Source organism: Cheilinus undulatus, linkage group 9 (assembly GCF_018320785.1).
Source record: "Cheilinus undulatus linkage group 9, ASM1832078v1, whole genome shotgun sequence".
Lineage (NCBI taxonomy): Eukaryota > Metazoa > Chordata > Actinopteri > Labriformes > Labridae > Cheilinus > Cheilinus undulatus.
In genome coordinates, this window is record NC_054873.1 from 8,452,086 (window position 1) to 8,476,814 (window position 24,729).

Genomic DNA, 24,729 nt, shown 5'->3' on the forward strand with positions numbered 1-24,729 from the left:
CAAATTTTAGGAGGTAGAGGTGGATAAGATCGGTGGATAAGATCGATAAGTATCGGCCGATCGCCAATCCCCCAAAATTAAGGAAATTGGCGATCAATCGGTGCACCCCTAGCCATAGGTCTAAAATAACTTGCTAGTCTGCACAGTTAGTCCAGAAAGTTCACACTGGTATCGGATTGGTACTCGGTATCAGCCGATACCCAACACCTTGGTATCAGAATCATATCGGGAAGGAAAAAATGGTATCAGAACATCCCTAATGACAACCTTACTCCAGACTACAGCAAAGAAATGTATCTTCCTGCTTAAACAGTGCAGTTATGTCCTACACTCCCATTACCCTCAGCATGAATACAGACTTAGCTTGGCATAATGTATTTTCCTATTCTGCAGGAACAGCAGGATCTAAAGCTGTCTAACTTGATCCCACTCGAGGAATTTGAACTTAGTCAGGGAAACTGGCCCTGACTTTAACCTGCCCCTACTTGGCTCTGTACAGTATTGATAGATCTGTCTGTGACTAACTGTTGGTCTGTTTCAATCTCTGGTGAGAACGACACTACATATCTCAACAAGACAGAAATAAAGCTTTAATAAAACAAAAACCTGGGGTTGAACTGACTTTGGAGGAAAAAGGTCACTGTCACCTGAGGTGCATTACACCAATACTGTACCCCAGGATAGCCAGAGTATCGCTTTAATTACCATCATGAAGACGAGAGAATTCTTCAGCTGCAAATCACTTCACTGCTTTTTGTGCATGCATGTCGACAAGTGTATGCATAATTCGATTTTTGAACACCTGGTGGTAATACCATATACCCTGGTAAAATTTGGGGAGGGTATGAAGGTATTAAAAATAAATATTGCCCAATCCTATTTCCAATATACCTATTTTTAAGTTTGCTGGTTGTACTTTAGGCTAAATTGTCCAAGTACTGTTCCAAAATAAATGTCTGTACTCAAAAATGACAGAAAATAAGCAGTAAGCTTTTTTTTTTTACACCAAGAGTACTGCTTTTATTGGTCTAAATATTGTATTTCACCATGGTTGTTTAATTTTCTGTCAATAAACCTACATTTATTCAGTGAAACAGTAAAGTGAGGTCCTGAAAATCATATTTTCAACTCTAAATGCACTTAAACAATGATTTCTGCCACCAGTTTCCAGCAGCATCATTCAGATGCTTCTCCTTCACCTGCCTGTTCTGTTGTGCTCTTGAGCTAGGCTGTCAACTCTTGTTTTCAGTTCACATTTGATACCAGGAGTCTCTTCTCCCTGTGGTTTCTGACTTTGTAGCAGAATCTGACTGTATTTAAAGTATACACAGCATCCTTTCACCACATCACAACTGTCTCAGACAAACAACAGCGTCAGAGAAACCACAGCCGTGTCAGCTCCTTCTCTCTTTCTCTCTGCAGTGCAGAGACTGCTGCTGTGACAGCCCGGCTCTTTGTGCCATCCGGCCGCCCTCCCTCAGAGTGACTTGTAGGGATTTCATTTTGTCAAAGTGTCAGAGGCATCAAACATCCAGCAGCAGCAGCAGCAGCAGTGTGTCAACACTCAGGAGGAGGAGAGGACAGTGACTGAGACGGTGACAGATTCTCCATGACACTGAGCTCATAAACTGCTTGGTCAGATGTCTTCACTGAACTCTGCCCCTTTTCTGAGCACATTTCCTCTGCAGTACTCTGCTATAATGGAAAAATACAAAACACATTCAAATGAGGGTCGTCAATTTTTGGTCACATTTAATCAAACTTTAGTTCAGTGCTGGAGCTTGGATTTGTTTTTTTTTTCCTGGTACAGGACGTCGAAGGCAGGGCTCATTTCCTCCTATGTCCAGAAATAAGCCACACTCCAACCTCTGATTGTCTTATTTTTAGTGTTGTTTGGTAACTGAAGTTGGCACACTCTGCCTGAATGCCAACATTCATACAGCTTCAGGCTGTGTACGAGGTGCTTTTGTTTATTATCTACAATCCTTATGTTTCCCAGTGAATTCTAAGAACAACCAACATTTGGCCACCCATACAATACCCAAGCATGTTTGACCCCCAAAGTCAAGTTTGTTTGACTCGTGCTAGTGCTCTGTACCATATTCTGGTACACCTCCTTGGCCCTGGTCCAGAGGGCAGAGGGCAGAGGGCACCTTGACACAGTGTTGTAGCTCATGCACACAAGCACAGGTATCCAACGCTGACAGGATGTATAGTGCTTAACAAATTTATTAGACCACCTGTCATATTTGTCTCAGAGACCATCCAGCATCACGAAGTACTTTAATGCAGACTCTTTCATTTTCAGTGACATGTCCATGTTTTACCATTTGAACAGGAATGAAGGATTTCAAACTGAATTCACCTTTTTATACCCAAATTTGAGCCGGCTCACTGGGCTTCTCTGAGAAGTCAGAAATTAATCAAGCATAACATTCAACCACTAAAACTCATTTTTCTGTTCAGGAATGCAAGTAAATAACTATAATTTGACATATTAATCAAGAAATACTAATGTGCTTTACTATTTTTCAGGGGTTTTTTGTAAACCAGTAAATTTGAAAATTCATGGATAACAATAATAATTATATTTTATCATTTAGCATAAAAAAATGATTTTGGTAATTACCAACACTGTTAATTTAGGGCAGCTGTGGCTTAACCTTACTAATAAATGTGTTAAGCACTGTATAATCAGCAAGATTCTATGCACTGCCTTTGTGAGTATGTCGTAACAGGAGAGTTAGTTGGAGAAGATCTTATTAAATGTTTTAAATTTGATCTCTTTTAAATGCTTTTCTGTTTTTTTCTCTTTTGATAGATTTAACTGGTTTAATTTCATCTCTTTCTGCTTTAAACCTGTTTTACACTTGTCAAATTTACTGTTTACCAAAAAAACTGAAAAAATAGTAGAGCACATTAGTATTTTTGTATTTATATATTTTAGTATCTTGATTAATATGTCAAATTATAGTTATTTACTTGCATTTCTGGACAGAAAAATGAGTTTTAGTGGTTGAATGTTATGCTTGATTAATTTCTGACTTCTCAGAGAAGCCCAGTGAGCCGGCTCAAATTTGGGTGAATTCGGTTTGAAATTCCTCATTCCTGTTCAAAATGGTAAAACGTGGAGAGCTCACTGAAAATGAAAGAGTCCGCATTAAAGCACTTCATGATGCTGGATGGTCTCTGAGACAAATATGACAGGTGGTCTAATAAATTTGTTAAGCACTGTATATACTTTTTATTCTTTCTATTTTGTACCTTTAACTTGTTACAACGCTTTTTTGTCTTTTGATTATAACTTTCATTTTTTTTCTTTTGTTGCCTTTTAAATTTTTAACTTTTTATTTTTTTAAAGTTCAGTACCAGATTCAACCTACTGTATATTTTTTAGCTTATTTTCTCTGTGTAATTCTTTTGTCTCTTCTATTGGATTTATCTCATTTTATTACATTAAACTCATTTAGTTTGTTAATTTAACTCTCTCTTTTGAATCTTATTTTACACATTTAAATATTTCTATCTCATTTCATGATTTTTTTTTTTTAACTTTAATCTGGTTTTAATGCTTTCATTTCCTCCTGTTTCACTTAAACCCATTGGGTTGTAATAAAGAGTGGTTGATTTAGGCTTCCTATATTTGGTTAAAAATGTAAAAAGGCTGAAGTATATCAAAGATGTTTTCAAAATTATTAGGTTGATGAATTTTACCTCCTTAAGGTATTCAAAAAGCTGCCTTGGGCAATTTCCCCTGAAGTATCTGTTAATAATGTTTTGCCTGTGGACATGAGCAGCTCTCCATTTGCTTCTCTGAACCTTTTACACTTGTAGAGCTTCTCTCCTTTTACAGTAATTACCCTCACACTCTCCTCACATTTCTTTCTGCTTTGCCTTTGAAAGAATACTAAATGCTCATCTTTATTCCAGTAAGGAATCCTTTTATGCAAAACACTTTCCTGACCTAAACTTAAGATGACGGGGATTGCACCGCTGTAACAGATTTTTGTCCCTGCCGAGTTTAATTTGCCTCAAACTTTATTCAGTCCACATTAAGAGATTAACAGGCAAACACACACTTTCACTTCTAAATATTTGAGAGAGGTTGAGTTGGTGCTTGTTTAACACTGCTATCAAGAATGAGCTGTTAGATAACATTTAGTAATGTCTGTCAATGTGGGTGTTAACAGAGAAAAAAGCATGACCAAACACTTGTTCTTCTTTTTAGCATGCAGTGAGGATGTTTTTATTTCAGTGAAGGGTATGGTGAAGAGTTTGTTACACTTTTCTGTTGCAATTAAGGTCCAGGTAAGGAGAGAACACTTGTCAATAAAAAGTCCTCTCAGTGATACAAGTACAAGTATGTAGGTGTGTGTCCTTGAACTTCTATCTTTGTCAGGACCTACACTTGGTTTTTAACCTGCAAAGGCGGACACTCTTTAAAGTCCAGTTCAGACCAAGATTCCCAATGAGATGGTTTAAAAGTCACCAATCCTTGTGATGGGATAATCTACAGCGCTCTAAAAGATGACCAGTTTACAACGCCGCAACTGAAGGAGACAATGCATTGTTTCCATAGCACTGACTCTTATGCCCTGTTTACACAACGTTTTCAGTAGAAAACACACTTCCTTTTTTTTTTTTTTTGCAGTTTGGTCGTCTGTTTACATGAGAAAAATGGTTCAAAATGTGCTCAAGAGCAAAACATTTTTAAACCCGCCTCCATCTCCATGTAGACGGGCAAAACGACACTTTCTGGAAACATAAATACGCACAACAGTTACTGTCAGTTGCCACACGCGAGTGAACCGAGCCGTCTGTAGTTACCTGCGATTCAGCATGTCAAGTCACAGACAGCTGGATTAAAAACGATGCACACAGATAAATATGAAAAGGGGAAATAAAATTCTTCTTTTGGGGGCTATCAATGCCAATTTCGTTAAAGTATAACATAACATCTCTGCTGCAGAAATTGTATTGAAACTGTATTTTGACACACCTCTGAAGTTAAAGAAATATTGCACCTTCTATGCTTAGCCTTAGCTTGAATTACCTTTTGCTTAAGGGACTATGTCAGGCTTTTACCTTTTCTGTTTCAAGTCAGTTTAAGAAGCCAGTGAAAGGTATAATGTCAACAAAGGTAGCTGTTAAAGACGGCAGTGCAGTTCTGTGTGTGGATGAGAAGAAAGCTTTCAGACAATCTGCTCCATTCACCCCCTGCAGGGTCACCAGCCCGAATCCATTTATATCCCTGATCCCTCAGGAGGCTGGCATTCCTGCGCGTGCAAAAAACCCACACACACACTCACACAAGGAACAGCAAACTCAGAGCAGGTTACACGCACACAGGCAAACACACTCAAAGCTGTCTGGGTAACCGTGCACATGCTGCGCTGCAAGTGTGAATCTATGTCATGAACTTTGTCACTCCGCCACTGTCTTCTTTATGATTCTGCATGTGCAGCGAGTCAACTGCAAACACAGAGAAATAAAAAGCAACATGATCATGCACTGCCTGACTTATTCCTCCTGGAAAACTCACCTTGCAGCAGGATTTTATGCTCTAATCAAATACATTGAGTGTATCTACACAACAAATATAACACATCATAAATGCCCAACTGGAAAATGCGATCCATCAACACTCCATTACCATGCCCACACACGAAACAATCAATACAGCAAAGCAAACACACGCAGGCCTCCATTAAGCTTTCACGCTCACCTCAAGCCTCCACGATGACCGACGCTGCTGCTGGATTATGTTGGATTAGCAGACCAAACAACAGAGTCTGACTAAAGACATCCTCGAACCGTGACTGAACACCTTGTCATTTGAACGTAAATGCCACGGATTAGGACAAGGAATGAGGGGCGGGGCCAGGATGTGTCAATGACGCCCATGTTGACAGGTGAGGGAATCATTAACTAGAATGTCCTCCTCAGCGAGGGATTGTTGAACTTTTACTGAGGTAATACCAGCTTTGATTTGCTTCCTGTCCTTTCTCTCTAACTAGTGAATCACTTTTGTTTTCACCTTTATTATAAAGAAGCTAATTAGATTATCACATAAGCAGCCGTGTGACAGCAGAGCAATCATTTTACAAATAAAACACTCTGCACACTTTATCTTTTTATTACAGTGACAAATCCAATATGGAAACCTTATCACTTATTCTCCCTAGAAGGCAAAGATCCAATTTCGCTGCTCTTCCTCGTTTCCTTTAAGATGTTCTCTTAACAACTGAGTGAGAGAGTGAAAATGAAAGAATTTTCCATATTTTTTCAGTGTGATTGAGGTGTTATATCTAATATTTCCCTCAGCAGCAGTCAGTCCTTTCAACATGGAGACTCCAAAATCAAAATAGTGCATTAAAAATAAACACTAAAATCTGTGGAGAAAGGTGTGAATGCCATTGAAACAACTCAGGTGCTCTGTGTATTTACATGTTTTAAAAAGTTTATTCTTTTCTGGTTCCAGGACCCACTTCTGCATTTGTCAAAGCAGAAAATAATGTTTAGCCTTAGCGCTGGTACTATCGAGTCTCGTGTTACTGTGACACAGTGTCATGTAATCACATCGCTGTTATAGAAATGTACATCACCTCTTGAAAGGAGGAACATATGCTTAAACTTCATCAGCATTATGTATCAAATTAAACCAAACACAATACCTTTGACTGTCAGCTTTAAAAATTTGAGCTGTGATGGTAGTAGCATGCACTCATAACACTGACTTTAGCTGCTGCATGGCAGTCATCTTCCTAATCTGCTCATATCAGCAGAGAAAAGTGCTCCTAAACATTCTAGTAAGCCTTGTTAGCTAAAAATATAAAACCACTGTCAAAATATGAGTTAGATAAATGTTAATTAGCTGACAGATGGTTAGTTGTTCACACCAGAAATTTGCTGGTGTACGTGCTTTCACGTACAGCAGTGAAAAATGTTAACTGATTTCACTAACATGTTGAATTAATTACCTAAAACAGAAGTATCTCCGGACGTTTTATTCTAAAGTTTGTTTTTTACTTTTAAATGTAACAACAGAGTGACAGCATTTACTGCAAGTCCTCTAAGCTTCAATTTTAATGAATTAAAACAAAGATGGCAGAACTCATAATTTTACGAAATTGTGAGGTTCAAGTCTAGCCTCTGATGAAGCAAATATCCGGTCATAACAAAGAACTTTTTGGTGTCTAGTCTGTTCAGTTAAGTTTCAACTAAATAAAATCAAACTACATTAAAGTTAAGTTTAGTTACCTAAAGTTAGGTTTAATTTAAAATGAACTGAACTAAAATAAACCAAACTAACACTATCTTTACCTAACCAAATGTTAACTACGTGAACGTGAACTAAACTTAACTTTAATTCAAACAAAACCACATGAAATTAAACTAAGCTAAACTAAACTGTATTAACTTGAGTTATGTTAAGTTAACTACACTCAACTAACCAAATTTAGTTGACCTTAAGCTTAACATAATTAAAATGAAACTAAACCTAACTTCAACTTACTTAACCTAACTAAAGTTAAGATGAATTAACTAAACTCAACTAAATCAAACTAAACTCAACAAAAGTAAGGTATAAATTAAATTAACTACACAAAATCAAACAAACTAAACCTGGCTTAAACTAACTTAACCTAACTTCAGCCAAAGTTAAGTTGAGTAAAGTAAACTTAACTAAATCAAACTAAACTAAAGTTGTAATGATTTTAAACTTAACAACAAAAAAACAAACAAACTAAACCTGACTTAAACTAACTCCACCTAACTTGGGTTGAGTAAACAAAACCAAACTAAACTTAAATGAAATTAGACTTAATTCCAACTAAATCAAATTAAACTGAATCTAAACATCTTAACTAAAATTAGGTTGTTTAAACTAAACTCAACTAAACCAGATCAAATTAAAGTTACGTTTAATTCAAACTAAACTCAACTAAATTAAAACTTAAGCTAACTTAAACAAAAGCTAATTTATGTTTAGTTCTGTCTACTTAAGTCTAGTTAAGTCTAGTTAAGTTAAGTTAAGTTTAATTTATTCAGCAAGGCCATGGACAACATAACTATTGTGCAAGAATTAGGTATAATGCTAATTTACATCGTTGCTCCCTGGGCAGGTAAATGTAAAAACATGCAATACTAACATTTAAAAATAAAATGTAAACAATTAAAAGTGAAACAGAAGCTACAACAGTACATCACATAAAGCAATATTTTTTTTTAAATCACAACTCAGTATCTTTAAAACTGGTGCATACAAAGGTTTAAATCAGTGATCACATGAGTGGTTTGCTTATAGAGCCTTGATCTCAGTTGTGCTTAGATGGTCATGGCCACTCTTGGCGACCCCCTGGATACGTCCTTGGGTATCAACATTTACAAACAAACAGCACATTTTTATGTTTTGTCAGCTGAAGGACTTGAAAATATTCACGCACATGTATGATGGGTTTGAGATAGGATCCATAGTAACTGGCTGAAAGGAGCCACCTCCCACAGCAGTGTCAGTCATGCTGCTGTTTTAAATCGATTCTCGCCCTGTGCTTGAACACTGTAGGATCATGGAGGTGAATCCAATCAGAGCTGAGAGCAGCTGTCAATTGGCAGAGCTGTGAGAAGTATGGAAAAACTGAAGAGGTGGTGTCTGTGCAGAAGTAGAAAGAGCAGAGAAAGAGTGGGACTAATCAAAATGTCTGCAGGGATAAAAAAATGTTCAAGTGTTTATATGCATGGCGATGGTTTCTGGACTTCATGGACATTATCAGGGAAGAATTAGACACTACACTGAGAGCGAAATAATCTTTTGAAGCATCAGACCATCAGGCCTTTGCTGAATATGATCAGAATGGGGATATCTGGCCCAAAATGTTTACCCCGCTGAAGTCAGGAAATTTTCTAGGTAGGTTACCCTGGAATAAATTTCAGGGTTGCATAAGCTCAAAAGGCCTTAGAAACTGTAAATGTTAATGCTACTGCAAGGTTGTAATGCAAGGAAAATGCATGGCCACTGCCATAAGACTTCACAGAAGAAGAAAAAATAAACTTTACCACCAGGACAAGGAGAGTAGTCCAATCAAATGGCCTGATCAAGCTACAGACAGATTTAACAAACACTGTTACTCTACAATGGGAGGAAATACACCTCTCAGTGAATAGTTAAGCCCCTGCAGCTAGCAGCATATTAAGCATATCAAACAGTGAATTTCTTATGCATAAAAATGTCAAATTTGCCTTGAAACCATGAGATGATTGGTCTACAGGTGGAGCATTCAGCGTGTGAGTCAGAACACTTCACCAGAAGAGACTGGAGTGGGAGTGAGTAGCGGTGGTTAGCTTGTTTTGGAGCTCAGGGCAATTTCCTGGATTCCTGTTCCCTCGCTCTCTCTGTCATGAGCTAGCTGATCTGACAGGTCATTGACCTGCCCAACGGTCTGAGGTATGACTCACTCATCAGCTAAATCCCTCTCCCCTCCAGTGCAGACCACCCCTACCAATCCTGCTGCTGGTGCACAAACACAGCTCCGGTTAGCATGGATAAAGAAATGACAGCAGAGCTTTTGTCATGTTTTTGCCCACATACAGTCGAACACAGGAGTGCAGTAAGCATGTTTTATGTTCGCCATTTATCACGCTCTTCAGTTTTAAACTCTGTCCTCATTACGTGCAGCCACACAGGGATTTCAGAATAACTGGTAGTGAATCTGGTGGTTCGGCTCCAGCACTCTTTAGAGGTTAGAGACTATTACAGTGTGGGACAGAAACAGAGGCGTAGGTTTGGGTCTATTCTCCCCCCAGGGAATGAGGATTGATGGTGTTCATTTGAGACTGGGTCACATCTGAAACCTTGTGATAAATGTAATGATGTCACTAGTACTGGGGGAGGGAGGGGTAATAGAAGTGGACCAGAAAATCTTATATAATCTTCTTTAATCCAGTGTTGGTACAAGAACAGGTTAGAATCATTTATTCAAAAACAGAGCAGCTAATAAGCTCAACATTTAGACAGTAGAGGATTTTCAGGTACAATGATAACAGCTCAGAGACCTGCTGAATGCACTTAATGTCACTAGGGCTGTCATGATACCAGAATTACAGACTTTAATATGACACTAGTAAAAAATCATCAAATATCAATGCCCGTCTTAACTCATTGGCGATTAAAACAGAAATCATAGGCACCTAAATATGGGTCAATTAGTTGTTTTCAGTCATCAAAAACTGCAGGCAAACACCTGTAACTGTCCGGATTAAGGATGTACATTTCACCAGTGAGTCCAATTGAGATTGTGTCACACCCTCCCCATATTTTACTGGGATAGACGGTATTACCACAAGGTGTTAGAAAATCACGATACCAGCACTTGCTGGCTTGCACATGCAAGCATCACGAGCAGAGTGTGGCAGTGCTCGTGCCAGGCCACAGCGCATGGGTTTCTATACGCTGGTATAAATGTGCACATTCATTGTTTGGTAAATATTAAATATTACTGGTACATGTTCGTCCTTCTGTACTTGCAACTTCCTTAGCATTATTAATCCCAATAACAGTACAAACCTAATATCAGATTTTCTCAAGAAGCACAAATTAAATCGAATTTAAAGTCACAAGGACATTTGGATAGACAGAGCTCTGCGTGTCTGCTAGTACAGGAGAACAAGGGGTTAAAATAATATCCAAACAGTCAAACTAAAACAGCTTTCTTTAAATTTTTTCCCTTTCATAATTCCTCTTTATGTGAGTATTCAGTCCACATGTCGCAAAAACATGGTTATTTCCTTTCTCTGTGTATCTGCCGGTCTTGATTGTTTTCGTTCATGAATTAATTCACTGGAGAACAGCTGATCTCCAGCTCAGTGAAGTCCTCTCTGTTTAATATCATATCAGTGGACTCAGATGTATTGATTATGTCACCAAATCAATCACTCCCAACAACATGTTACGGTTGTAAACCCCCTGAATAAGTGTGTTGATGTTCGGGTCTGTTGTGCTACGTTTGGTGTTAGCATCTTAGCTAAACTTTAGCTCCGCCGTCTCAACAGGTGAGATTTATGAGCTGCTGCAGTTCTTAATCGCTTTTCTTCAAAGCGTACAGACGGGCAGACTTTTCAAAAGTTATCCCCCCTTCATATAAAGTCCACATGACTTTTTCCTGAGGTGCAGAACTCAAAGACGTTTAGGCGATGACCGGTGAAACACATCCAGCTACCTAGCGAGCACCTACAGCGAACAGAACTTTCGTTTAAAGGTAAAAGGTCACCACGGGTCGCTTGAGTTTACAGACACTGAGCCAGAGCATGGTGGAATGGGCTACGAAAACAAACAGTAGAGCCTCGTGATCCGTTCTTTAATGTTAAAACCAGTCCAAAGACCAGTTCATGCTGCATTTTTACCGATCAAGGGCTGATGCACTCGGACCGCTTAAGTCAAGATCGGTTAACAGATCCATATCGGATTATCCTTACACCACTAGAACCATTCTGTTCCTGCTCACCTATTTGATGAAAAATATGCTGTTTTTAAAGTTTCTGGGCTTTTTATGCTATCAGACATTAAAGCAACAGAGATTTTACTGTTTTTAAAAAACACACGTGCCGTCATAAAATTATCAAAGAATTAATTTTTCACAGCTTTAACTGTCAAACTGACCAACAAACCCACACAGTCACACACCTGAATTATTCTTCACAGGCAGAACCTGTTTACTGGCTCTGTTATATTCAGGCGCCAAACATGCATTCCTAACAAACTGGTTTGGCCACAATCTCTGGTTTGGAAAACACTCAAAGCACCTTGGATTAGCTCACAATGAACAAGGATGTATTTACAGTAGTAATCAGATCAACGGCTCTCCCAAAAAAATGATTTTTAGAAATTCAAAAACAACAGAGCAAGCCTGATTGGAGTGAGCAGAGCTTTTGAAACAAGGTAAAAATGGACTATTTTGTCCTTGTGCAGAAAACCCCCAAAGAGCTTAAAGTAAGAAAAAGCAGCTTAACAAGTTTGTGTAACTGCACGCGCTCAGAGGCAGAGTTTGGGTACATGTCAGGGATGTGATGGCGTACCTGCAGGGTGCATGGTAGAAGGGATATCCAGCGTGAGGGATGTGATTGCAGTATCCAGACTGATTCCACATGGTGCTTTTTTCTGTGATGAACGCTGCTTCTTCTTCTTTCTATTTCTAGTAGCGGGGAGTCAGACCCAGGCTGCTGGGAGTCACATTAATCAGTGTCCCTTCTCTCACCTCTCGAGTGGCTCCATGGGGAGAAAAAAGAGAGGTGCTGTGGTGGGTTTGGGAGTGGGGATTACTGAGAGGGAGATAAGGTGAGAAAATGAGTTAAGGGGCCGAGCTAAACAGAGGAGCGATGATGTCAGGTGAGTCAAGTCTGGTGTGGTTTCCACACCTGGAAACAGAGCCGCCCCCCCTCTGGCAAAACCACAACTACTCAGCAGAGTCTCAGACGACCGCCCCGGGTGAAGTCTGACATCACAGGTTACTCCTTTAATCCTTTCTGAAGGGAGTCATTTTCCCAGGTGTAGCCAGGTAGAACAGATGTCTTTGAGGTTCACCTTGCTGAGTTGTTTCTTATGCCTCCTAAATCATTCGTCTCCTCCTTCCATCTTAATGATTTGGCTCACTCTTCAAGGATGTCCCACCTCTGAGACGCAGATCCACATCAGACAGCGTTGGAGATGAGCGGCGGATTTTAGACACATCCGTCCCCTGATGCCAAACAGGAGCTGTTAATGTCTCTTACACATGCAGTACATCCCCTCCAAAGTTCACAAGTGCCAGAAATCCATCTCTTCTTGACAAGAGTGGATTAAAATCCACTCGCCCCTTTCCTGGATCTAGTTTCTCTCTCAGGAAGCTGGCTCCGACACGAGCGCTCAATTTCCCCAATCACAGGCTTCCCAGCGGCTCTCCAAAACGGCAGCGGTGCACGGAGCTGAATGACTGAGCATACTCGCAGAGAGAAAGAGAGAGAGAGAGAGAGAGAAAGAGAGAGGGGGGGGAAAGGAGGTGGCAGAGAGAGAGAGTGGATCTATTAGAAGTGAGAGAGCGAGAAAACGAGGAAGAGGTAAACAGAGTGGAGCTACATTCCTTTTCCTGCAACACGCTCATGTGGCAGGAAACACACTGAGAAGAGAGAGAATATGTGTGTGAATTTAAGTGTGAGCATGAGGGAGAGAGAGAGGGAGCGTTTACATGCGGTTGGAGGATGTCAAATGTCTATGGTAGTCCAACTCAAACTAGACATGCTTTTGAACATGTTGGAGTGACTGAAATTACAGAGAGCCAAATTTCACACCTAAATCAGAGGTTTTTTTAACCATTTTGTTGCCTGAGGCACACCAAAAATGAAGCTGAAGTCTCAAAGCACACCATATTCATGTTCTTGCAAAAACCTCCTAAACACGTGAAGCAACTTCAAGTCCTTTTGGTGACAGAGATTCCTTTAATGGTATCCTGCACAGCCTCTGAGCGACTGAGTGCAATGCAGCTCAACCCCTGTCACCCTATTCTTATTTCACTCTCTGTCGCTCACATTGAGATGGACAAGTAACAAGGAAAGAGGCTGCACAGAGGATGACAAGGAACCAGGAGTGTCTAACCAGAAGATATTCTTTTTGTTGAGAGTCAAAGCAAACACCATCTGCAGTGGAGTTAACCACAGCAAGCGCCTACACCCAGTGAAGAAGACCATCGCTTTTGTCAGGGCCAGGGAAAAACTAACAGCTGCTGCCAGAACCACCTCCTTTGCCCTCCATAGGGGCTGAGAGTTGACTTGGGGAAGCAACTGAAGTTCCCATAAAAGGTAGCCATAACACCACTTAGACCAGACGTGGTTCCGATCTCAGCAACCTCCAGAGAGGAAGAGGGCTAAATATGCTGGGCTGGTGGAGGAGTTCCAACGCAACAGCTGGACGTGAGCCCACTGAGGTGGGATGCCGAGGGTTTACATGCTCTGCAAGGCCTACAACATGCTGGGCATCACAGGTGCCAGGAGGCAAAGGGTCACTGAGGTGGCTGAGGTTGCCTCACAGTGGCTGTGGATCAAGAGAGGGGATCCATGGGTAGGGTAGCGCTACCTGGACACAAGCTGGGGCTCGATCACCCCAGGTTGGGTCGCCCAGACAAGAGTTTATGATGTTTGAAAGACCTGAAACACTTGAGGACTCCGGGTAACATCACTGATGATGTATCCAGGTTACATCACTAGTGAATGTACACTATATTGCCAAAGTATTTGCTCACCTGCCTTGACTCGCCTGCATATGAACTTAACTGACATCCCATTCTTAATCCATAGGGTTTAATATGACGTCAGTACACCCATTGCAGCTATAACAGCTTCAACTCTTCTGGGAAGGCTTTCCACAAGGTTTAGGAGTATGTTTATGGGAATTTTTGACCATTCCTCTGGAAGCACATTTGTGAGCTCACTCACTGATGTTTAACGAGAAGGCCTGGCTCTCAGTCTCTACTCTAATTCATCCCAAAGGTGTTCTATCGGGTTAAAGTCAGGACTCTGTGCAGGCCAGTCAAGTTCATCCACACCAAACTCTCTCATCCATGTCTTTATGGACCTTGCTTTGTGCACTGGTGCACAGTCATGTTGGAACAGGAAGGGGCCATCCCCAAACTGTTCCCACAAAGTTGGGAGCATGGAATTGTCCAAAACCTCTTGGTATGCTGAAGCATTCAGAGTTCCTTTCACTGGAACTAAGGGGCCAAGCCCAGCTCCTGAAAAACAACCCCACACCATAATCCCCCCTCCACCAAACTTTACACTTGGCACAGTGCAGTCAGACAAGTAGCGTTCTCCAAACCCAGACTCATCCATCGGTGCGCCAGATGGAGAAGCGCGATTCGTCACTGCAGAGAACGCGTCTCCATTGCTCTAGAGTCCAATGGTGGCGTGCTTTACACCGCTTGCATTTCACTTGGTGATGTATGGCTTGGATGCAGCTGCTCGGCCATGGAAACCCATTCCATGAAGCTCTCTACGCTCTGTTCTTGAGCTAAACTGAAGGCCACATGAAGTTTGGAGGTCTGTATCGACTGACTCTGCAGAAAGTTGGCGACCTCTGCGCTCTATGCCCCTCAGCATCCACTGACCCCGCTCCATCATTTTACGTGGCCTACCATTTCATGGCTGAGTTGCTGTCATTCCCAATCACTTCCACTTTGTTACAATACCACTGACAGTTGACTGTGAAATATTTAGGAAATTTCATGACTGGACTTGTTGCACAGGCGGCATCCTATCACAGCACCACGCTGGAATTCACTGAGCTCCTGAGAGCGACCCATTCTTTCACAAATGTTTGTAGAAACAGTCTGCATGCCTAGGTGCTTGATATTATACACCTGTGGGCATGGTAGTGCTTGGAACACCTGATTTCAAATATTTGGATGGGTGAGTGAATACTTTTGGCAATGTATTGTATCATATGTACCTCTGCTATAAGATGAAACACATGCTCTTTCTCTTTTTCCCTCATCAACATGATCAATATCAGCTCTCCTCTTAATAAAGCTCCTCTCTGTGTACATATGAAACACTACAGAGACATGAGTTACACTTCACTGACAGAGACAGACACTGAGACATTGGAGATTAAACGTTCTTGTTATTTGTCAGATATATTTGCGTGTGTGAGCATTGCGGTTGTGGGTCATTGTTATGCAGCATGAAAAAAAGACGAGGAGGAGAGGAGAGCAGCCATTGGTGCTGCGTAAAAGACACATGAACTGTCAAACAGAAGGGGAGGAAGATTCTGCACGAGTCCCAAATCATGAGTCAAAGTCAAGTCTCAAGTCACTGATGTGTGCATCTTAAGTGCACGGACTTGAGCCCCCATCTCTGCCACATGCATAGCTTCAACAGATCAGCCATCAAGTGAGGGTACAGATTTCTGTAGAACCACAAACTATTTTGGGGGTTAGCGTACCGAACAGTACCAAACCGTACTCAATCAAACTGACCCAGCTGATGGAAATGCGGCTATGGTATGTAGTAGAAAAAGCACAGTTAAGCACTACTTTTGACGTAAAAACATGAGGATACAGTTGTATTCAGGCTGTCAGGTTACACTCACATGTAACTGAGGCTCTGTGGACATTAACCGGCAAAGAGGCTTGAAAGCTGGTGGTGCTAGCACTGCTGAAATTAGCAGACACTGTTTGACTGCTGCTAGAGTCCTGTATCATATTAATAGTATGCCTTTATGATTGTTTTCTCAGTCTTTCCTTGACTTAACCAAACAATCATTATTTAAATCTAATCAGATGTAAAAATATTCACAAACAGGTCCCTAATGTGAAAGCACCCTTGTGGGTGTGCATGTCAACATACTGACTCAGGGAGAGAGGCTAAGAGAGAGCGTGTTTACATGCACACAGAAAATGTGATCACTGTGTAATTAAAGAGCTGAAAGCAGAGCCGACAAAGTCCATGTAAACACCTTCACCTTTCCTTTGTCATTCACAGTACGATGGAGTCAGATGTGGTTGTTTAATCACAGTAAAGAATATCAAGCACTGTGCTGTTGGACAGCAGCAGAGAATATGGATACACCTTCATTACATTTCCTACTGGAAAAACAACTCAGAGAGATTAGACACAAGCTGTCAGCACTTATCAGTACCAATCCAGGTTTTAAAATGCACTTTTACTTAATCTATTCTGTGCAAGTCTTTAATCCTATTATATTATTATCAAAACCATAACATTTATTGTAGACTTTCCTTTTGTAACTGTACTTAATCTTTTGGGAAATATCCAATACATTAACAAAGAAAAAAATATCCCATATACTGTGGAGTAAAGACTTCTAAAAGAGAGTGATGTCAATCCCCCCTGTTATTTGTTGTTTTCAGCTCTGTGTTCACACTAACTCAACAGCCCTTCCTTTAGCTCAGAATAAAAAAGGGTTTTCTGGTGTTAAAAGAAACAGCTTTAAAACTGCTTGAGATGCACATCTTCATTTGAAACTGTTTGCAATATCTGTAGAACTGCACTGAAAGATTTTCTTGTAAGAAAATGTGTTTTTTCTCTTCTCCAAACCGGCTTTGGCAACATTTTGATTCACTTACTGGCTCAGCTGATGGTTAACGTCATACTTGTTGAGCCTGGGTTACATACACCTTTCCCAAACACCTTATATGGGGTGTTTTTTTAGATAGATTTGAAATATATCACAGGTGTGGTCCAACCAAGCAGCAACCATGGTTCTAAAAAATAAAGCCGATGTGGAAGTGTAAAAAATTACAATATGGTGAGTGTCCACTTGAGGCTGGCTGCAGGAACACTGGAAGGCCCGTCTGAACACCTATTAAAAAGCTATTTTTTACACTAGAAATAAACTGGTTTACAGCCTGGTTCAAAAAACGAAGCTTATGCTGTCATGTCCTCTCACTGTAAGGGGGTGAATTTTTTTGTACCACAATCATTTGGATTATATTTAGGAAAAACCTCACTGCACACCAATTGGCACGTCTTATTTGATTGACTGATAGCTTGACAGGCAGAAGCTACCTCCAGGACGGCTTTAGTGCTAGCTGAGCTGACAGGAAGTCAAGCTCAGTGGGCGGGCTCTCGTCTGCTGTTAGGTTGATTCAAAGTTCGGTTGAGACAGCGATTTCAATATCGAGATGGATTAACTTCAGAAGCTTTCTTGAGTCTATCTCTTGTAAACAGACGTCACACAGGCTTTGTCTAATTCTGTCTATAGTCCATGGGTCCAACCCACCAGGTTTCAGGCACACAGAATGCATTGGACTGGATCAGACCCAGGGAAAGAGCACCGGCTCCCTTAAGCACATCCAATTAGACACCCGGCCTTTCCAACGATACCCAGAAATAAAAAGAAGTTGTCACAAATGAGTCCAGCAGACACCTCTGACCATCAGTCAACATCCAGGCCTCACAGGAGTACAGGAAGACCAGGAGGACCAAGACTTTGGCTTTCATCTGATTGCTTAGATACTGTGAGCGCCACAATGTCTTGCCCAGCAAACCCATCGCCTCATGTGCAAGGCCAAGTCTGTACTTGATCTTAGCCTTGCAGTTCATGGATTGATGGATTATGCTGCCAAGATAGGTGAACTGCTCCACAACTTCCACACTCTCACCTTGCAGGTGCAGGTTCAATGGCAGTATCCAAAGGGTCCCCAAATGTCTGGATCTTTGTTTTGGCCTAGTAGACGTGCCTTCCCAATGCTTCAAGGACATCTTTAGTCTCTGCAAGAATCACAGCATCCTCAGCAAACAAGACATTGCGAATGGCACTCCACAGTTCACTGCCCCTGTTACCTGCCCCATCACCCAGTCCACACAGGTACTGAAGAGCATAGGGGCGAAGACATACCCCTGTGTCCCAATGGGCTGGGATGACGTCAGAGGTGGATCCACCGCACTTTACAGTACTCTCTGTACCAGAACATAGGGTAGATATTGTACAGAGACTATCCTTGCTTAATGAGTCGAGTGCACTGTGGAGGTCTCCATAAGCAACCCTCTTTTGAGCATGTGTGGCCACGCCTGCAAGTGCAATAGGGAAGGGTAGAACCAACCTGCAAAGACGATCCCAGGCCGGCAACGTAAATGATGGCGAACTGATTCCATGACGCCATGATCCCATGCTGAATAACTGTACTCCATTTGACTGTTTTCTCAATGTTTTCTTCACATTAGAGCAGTCAAATGCAAACAATGTTTGCATCTAATCAGATATTAATTAACAGTTTACATCCCAGGTTTGATCAAGTTTGACATTTGTTTGTATTGATCACTCAGCTTATGCTTTAATGAATCTCAACAGTTCGTGCACTTTAACATCAGCCTTATAAAGGATTTTGTATGCATTTTCCATATCCTAATAAAAATCAATACTTGCAATGTTAAAAAATACAACACTATGATGCATAATATCATGATGCTGTTATTGTTCAGCCTGAGAGGCAAATTAAAGTCAATATTTTCAACAGTCACATTATTGAGCCCATGTAAACAAAGCCCTGACTGGAAAAGGCAGAGAAATTAGACACAACAGAACAATTAGAGAGCTCAAATGAAATGAGAAGCCAGGAAATTAAAAAGATAAATATAGAGCAGAGCTAAAAGCAGACACAGACAGTGTGTTTTAGTCAGCAGTAGGTTATTCACAGCCTGACTCCAAACCTCCCAGTCAGCACATGAAGCCTGCAGGTGAGAGGTCACCTCTGTGCACATAAACCGAGCTGTGTTCTGCCTCTCCTCTGAGTCGGTCTACTCCAGTGCCCCACTAATCAGAGCACCGATGTGACCCCGCTGCAAGGACGGCTCAGCTGCACCTGGGGAACGGCTGGCGACAGAGGCACGGAGCTGGCAAAGTGACAGCTTCACTCACTGCAGGTCAAAGTCCAGACATGTAATCTGATATAAAGAGAGTTTGCGCAGGGAGGTTGTGGCTAGAAAAGCACAAAGAATGCAGCACCTGGATTAGTGCACAAATATTTGTTTTCTTTCTGCAATCACTAAAGGGATTTTCACCTCACAACCTTTATAATCTGTGCTTAAAGTTATAAATCATGCAGAAACTTGAAACGAATTCATGGTTTGTCTCTTTCACTGTATACTCAGTCATTTATGACGTCTGACAGCCCGCTGTGGTGCTCTTACAATCGTCTTGCATCAGTGTCCCGTATGAAGTGAAATCCCTCCGCCTAATGAGAGCAGCGGCTCGTTTTACACGCCTGTGGCACTGACATTTGCAAGAATCACTTTCCATTCATCCATAGAAAAACATGGGAATACATGGGAATGGGAATACATGGTCACGTCTGGTCAAGGCGTCCACGGGACAAAATTTAATCTCAAGTCATCAGACGGTTCTGGTAAGTGTCTGTCCTGGTGGAGATAAATGAATCCAGTAAAAGGGGATGGACAAGCATGTCTTGCTAAATTTTACTTTAGATATTTCACAAAACCCCAACCTGACAGAGGTTAAAGTGATGGTTGGACTTTTGCCAACACCCATCATCTTTCTTTTTCTTTTTTTCTTTTTTTCAGCAGCACAATGAACTCCTCTAACAGTATGGGCAGTAGCTCAGTCTTCAGACTTGGGTTAGGAGTCAGCGTCTCTCCAGTCCAACTCAAAGTTGAACCAAATTGGATATATGTGCTAGGGAGGTGCCAGTTCATGTCCTGAGTACTGTCAGGGCACCAAATCCCCAACTGCTTATATATAGACGCATATTGCCCCCAGGTTCCACAATGTTTGCAAAACTGCTGCAGAAGTGCCCTCTTAGATGCACCTGTTGTAGATAAAACATGAAAAGGAACACAAGGTGCCCTAACAGTTGATCAAATGTGACAAAGTTTCCTCCTAAGTGTCCATTCAGTCATCTAAAGATGGTAAATGTATTGTTGGCAGCATGCCCTTCTGCTGAAAAAAACAATATAGTGAAGTGCTATTTTTGATGCCCTTCTAGTGGTAAAAACATGGTAAAGTGCCCTGTAGGTAGTCTTTGGGCGGTTTAAACATGGCAAAGTGCCATCCATTGAAATGAAACATGGTATAGTCCTCTGTGGGTTTCCCCTCCATTTGGTTAAAATATGGCAAAGTGCTCTCTATGATGGCCTTCCAGTGGTAAAAACATGGTAAAGTGCCCTGTAGGTGGCTTTCAGGCAGTTTAAACATGGTAATGTGCCCTTCAGGACGCCCTTCCAGTGGTAAAAACTAGGTAAAGTGCGCTGTAGGTGGCTTTTTGGCAGTTTAAAAATTGCAAAGTGCCCTTGGGGTGCCTTTCCAGTAGTAACATGTAAAAGTATCCTCTAGGGCAGGGGTTCTCAGCCCAAACTTCTCAGCTCATGACCCCCGGAATAATAGCATCAGAGACTGGGGACCCCCACCTTCTCTTGAGGGGGATAGAGCACAAGATGTTGTCGAAAGCAACTTGCTTTTTAGGTAGTTTTATATCTTTACTTACATTTAAGCACAACTATCACTCGGTAACTATATTTCTATTCTAAATTGGACTCATTTTAACAAAATATTTAATAATAATGAACAAAATGTATGATTTTAAATCATATTAAATTTCTTTTTGTTTTTTTGAAAGCTACCTCCTTCACTGTAGAGAACCCCCTGGGAGTCCTAATTTTGGGAACCACTGCTCTAGGGTGTCATCCACTGAAATGAACCATGGTGAAGTTCCCTCCAGGATGCCCTTCCAGTGGTAGAGCGTTGCTAAAAACATGGTGAAGTGCACTCTAGGATGCCCTTCCAGTAATAAAGACATGGTAAAGTGCCCTTTAGGATGCCCTTCCATTGGTAAAACCATAGTAAAGTGCCCTCTAAGGTGCTAATCCATTGAAAAAACCCTGGTAAATGCCCTCTAGGGTGTCTTTACATTGGTGAAAACATGGTCAATGCGTTCTAGGATGCTTTCCCGTGTTAAAAACACTGTATAATGCCCTCTAGGGTTCCCTTCCATAGGTAAAAATGTGACCAAGCACCCTCTAGGATGCCTTTCCCAGTGGTAAAAATGGTAATGTGCTCTTCAGGGTGCCCTTTCTTTGGTAAACCATGGTAAAATGCCCTGTAGGGTGGCTTTTCAGTAGCAGAAATAGGCAGCAAACTAAATTATATATATTCGACATTATTCATGCCAGAATCGGATCCAAATGTTGATCCATTCAAGTTTTTTTAATTGTGTGATTATACCTTTTCTGTCTTTGTCGTTGAAAAAACTAGGAATTATTAACCATTTACTTCAGCGATGCACGATAATGGATTTATGCAAATATCCAAAACACCGATATATCCAAACTTATTCTAGCTGATACCTATGCATGCACACCTTTTGTTAAGGTAACAAACACCTATTTTTTCCTGTTCAAATGGAGGCCTGTTCAGGTGGAGCTAAGAGAGGAGTGGGGAAGTAGACAGTCTGGTAGCTGTCTCACATTTGGGCCTTATCTAAAAGTCAGGGCTCACAGTGGGCCTCCTTGAGTGTGTGGGACCATGCATAACCACCGATACTGTAAGGTATAATTGGACATTTTTACAGAAATTTAAGGCTGATAAATATGGCAGTTGTAAATATCTGCAGAAATATTTGTTCAGAAGAATTCTTTTTTTCTTTGCATGGGGCTGAGAGATGTCCAGATAAATCTGGGGTGAAAAATCTAACCACTTGCATTTATGCCTGCAGCTCATCTTAAACTCAGTGGGAAATCATCAATGGTTCTTTGTGCAAGTTTGAAAAAGGCTAGAAAGAGTGCACCCTACTTTAACTCAGTTGTAACATCCCAGCACACCACTGAGTGTCTCTCCTGCCAGGTTGCTGTCAGCGCTGTCAGCTGAAGAGTCAATCACAGTGGACTGCAGTAGAGTAGGTTGAAATGTTACCACCATGTAGTTCAAAAGAGTTCTAGCTGACTAACTGACAGTCATGTTGGAGGCAGAGTCATGCTGCTCTGCCTCAGACTGTCCGCTGTCAACTGGCCCTGCCCTACCCTTTCTTCTCTGCTTCAATCACATCTCCATTCAGGGGGATGATCTGTCATCATTTTGCTCTGGCATTGCTGAAAAGTTACTGTGATCTACTCCCAAAGCAAAGATAGTTTCCACTGCAATGTTTCACTGGGCAATGACTTTTCCATCCTTCTATTATCAATCAATACTGTAATATCAGGGTTGCAGGGGGCTGGAGCTGATCCCAGCTGTCATTGGTTGAGAGGAGGGGTACACCTTGAACTGGCTGCCAATCAATCACAGGACCACATAGATCTGGTTTCAGCCTGCAAAATCTGGCATTTTTGCAAAATAATGACTCTGTTGAACGACCTCTGATGACATGCAGCTTCAAACAACAGGATTACTCACAGTCTGAAAGAGCAGCATCATCTGTTGAGTAATTGGTTTCTTACATCAGGTCTCTGCTTTGATGAGATCACAGAAAGCAGGGGAGGGTTCAGAGAAGAAAACACTTGGCTGAGAGCAAAAATCAGGGAGGGGACGAGATGAAAAAGAGGGAGGGAAAGAGGAGAAGACGGTGGGGAAGGAGAGATTGTTGGGGATGAAGAGAACAGCAGAGAGAGGTGGGAGGGAAGGAGGCCGGCCTGTCTGTGTCCCGCTGTTTGTTTTTGTTGTGAAATTTAATTCCAGCACAATCTAACCACGCTGGGAAAACACAGGGGACCTTTGCTGCTTCCTTTTTCTCCATCCTCCTCTGTCTTTACTTGCCCTGTTTGGAGAGGCAGGTGGACTGACTGCCTTCTCAGACTATGCACAAACATGACAAACATCTGCTACACACTCAGTTTCTCCAATAATACACCATTTTATCATGTGTCAGGCCTTCATGGGAGTGATTTCTCAAAAAAGAAGAGACATCTGTCCTGGATGAGCACTCCAACACCATAGAGAGTGTGTGTTTGTCTATCATTGTGTGTGTCAAAGGAGCAAAAGGGCAGAGTGTATGTTCATTAACTGATCTCTAATCAGGTTATTTATCTAAAAGTAAACCATTGATTACAGATCCAGGTATAGTTTAGGGAAAACCTCATTCCATACCAAACTCACCTACTTCCTTTTCCTATTCCTGCTGTCATCTTCCTGTGAAACGGTGTGAGAACTAATTCCTCACCTAAAAAAGAAATGGCCCAATTGTGTCACTTCCTGTTTCCAGTAGGGGTGCCACATCAAACTGAAGAAATTAACCTTTGAAAATGTAAAGGGGCAGACCTTGATGCTACATGTAAAATATAAGAGTTGCACATACTTCCTGTCAAATTGGCGAGATATTGAAATCCTCGCTATCGCCCGTGAGACATCCTTTAATGAAACATATCTGTGTTATTAAGGCCTTTCTTTCAAAATCAGAGCTCCATCGGTTAAGCAAAATAAGAGGATATGAAGATATGACCTGTTTGTGTCATGTCCAGTTGCCAATAGGGGGCGCTATGATGAGATGTTTGCATGAAGGTGCATTCAGTCTGATACTGTTGTCTTGCAAGAAAAAGGATCACAGAATATTGTGAATACTAAAGGTATAATAGGTTAAAGTAATTTAGGACCATCAAAAACCTCTTATTTTAAAATTGAGCTAGTTGACTTCCTGTTGGGTTTTGGGCAGGGGTCCAAGAGGCTTTTTTTTCTTGTAGGTCTTATGATGATCCACATGCAGACCAAAAATCATAAGCCTAGGTAGAATGGTGCGCCTGTAGTTTCCCTTAACATTTCGAGAAGAAATTCAAAACATCATAGATGGAAATGTTCAATTGCCAGAAGGGGGCGCTGTGACAAAGTAATGATATTGTTGTATGAATGTATTCAGGATCAATGTGTGATCATCTCTGTGAAGTTTGGTGATGATTGACATTAGCATTAAAATGCATTAAGGCATTATTGGTGTTTTTTCACTGCATAAAATGTACCAAAAAAAAGTTAAAGTTCGGACTCCAGTCACGGCCCATCCGATGGTGAAAACTCAACAGATTGCACAACTTTAGATCTCCAGGCTGTCTAGTATAAGCAAAAAAAAATCTTGAGTCAATCAGATGAAATCCCTTGGATCAGTTTGTTAAAATATGAAATTTGTGAATCACCCAAAAACGCCAAAATGTGACCTTTAGCTGTTTGCAGTGCACTTCCTGAAAATTTTAGAGGATGGCCCCAAGAGAGTTTATTCCCTCTCATAATGATACATATGTGTACCAATTTTC

The 24,729-nt window shown here is 41.2% G+C and overlaps 1 protein-coding gene across 10 annotated transcripts in view; it reads right to left on the reverse strand.

Annotated features, from left to right (window-relative positions):
* plekha7a (pleckstrin homology domain containing, family A member 7a) overlaps positions 1 to 24,729 on the reverse strand; it is a 287,077-nt gene that overhangs the window by 192,259 nt on the left and 70,089 nt on the right. The window contains exon 1 of one of the 10 annotated variants that reach the window (XM_041794820.1): positions 12,073 to 12,924. The exons of 8 other annotated variants lie outside the window; for them this stretch is intronic. In XM_041794820.1, coding sequence (XP_041650754.1) covers positions 12,073 to 12,143 — 71 coding nt within the window. In that variant the 5' untranslated portion in view covers positions 12,144 to 12,924. Of the gene's footprint in view, positions 1 to 5,725; positions 5,842 to 12,072; positions 12,925 to 24,729 lie in introns of those variants that run through there. One more of the 10 variants, XM_041794823.1, reaches the window with a different exon arrangement.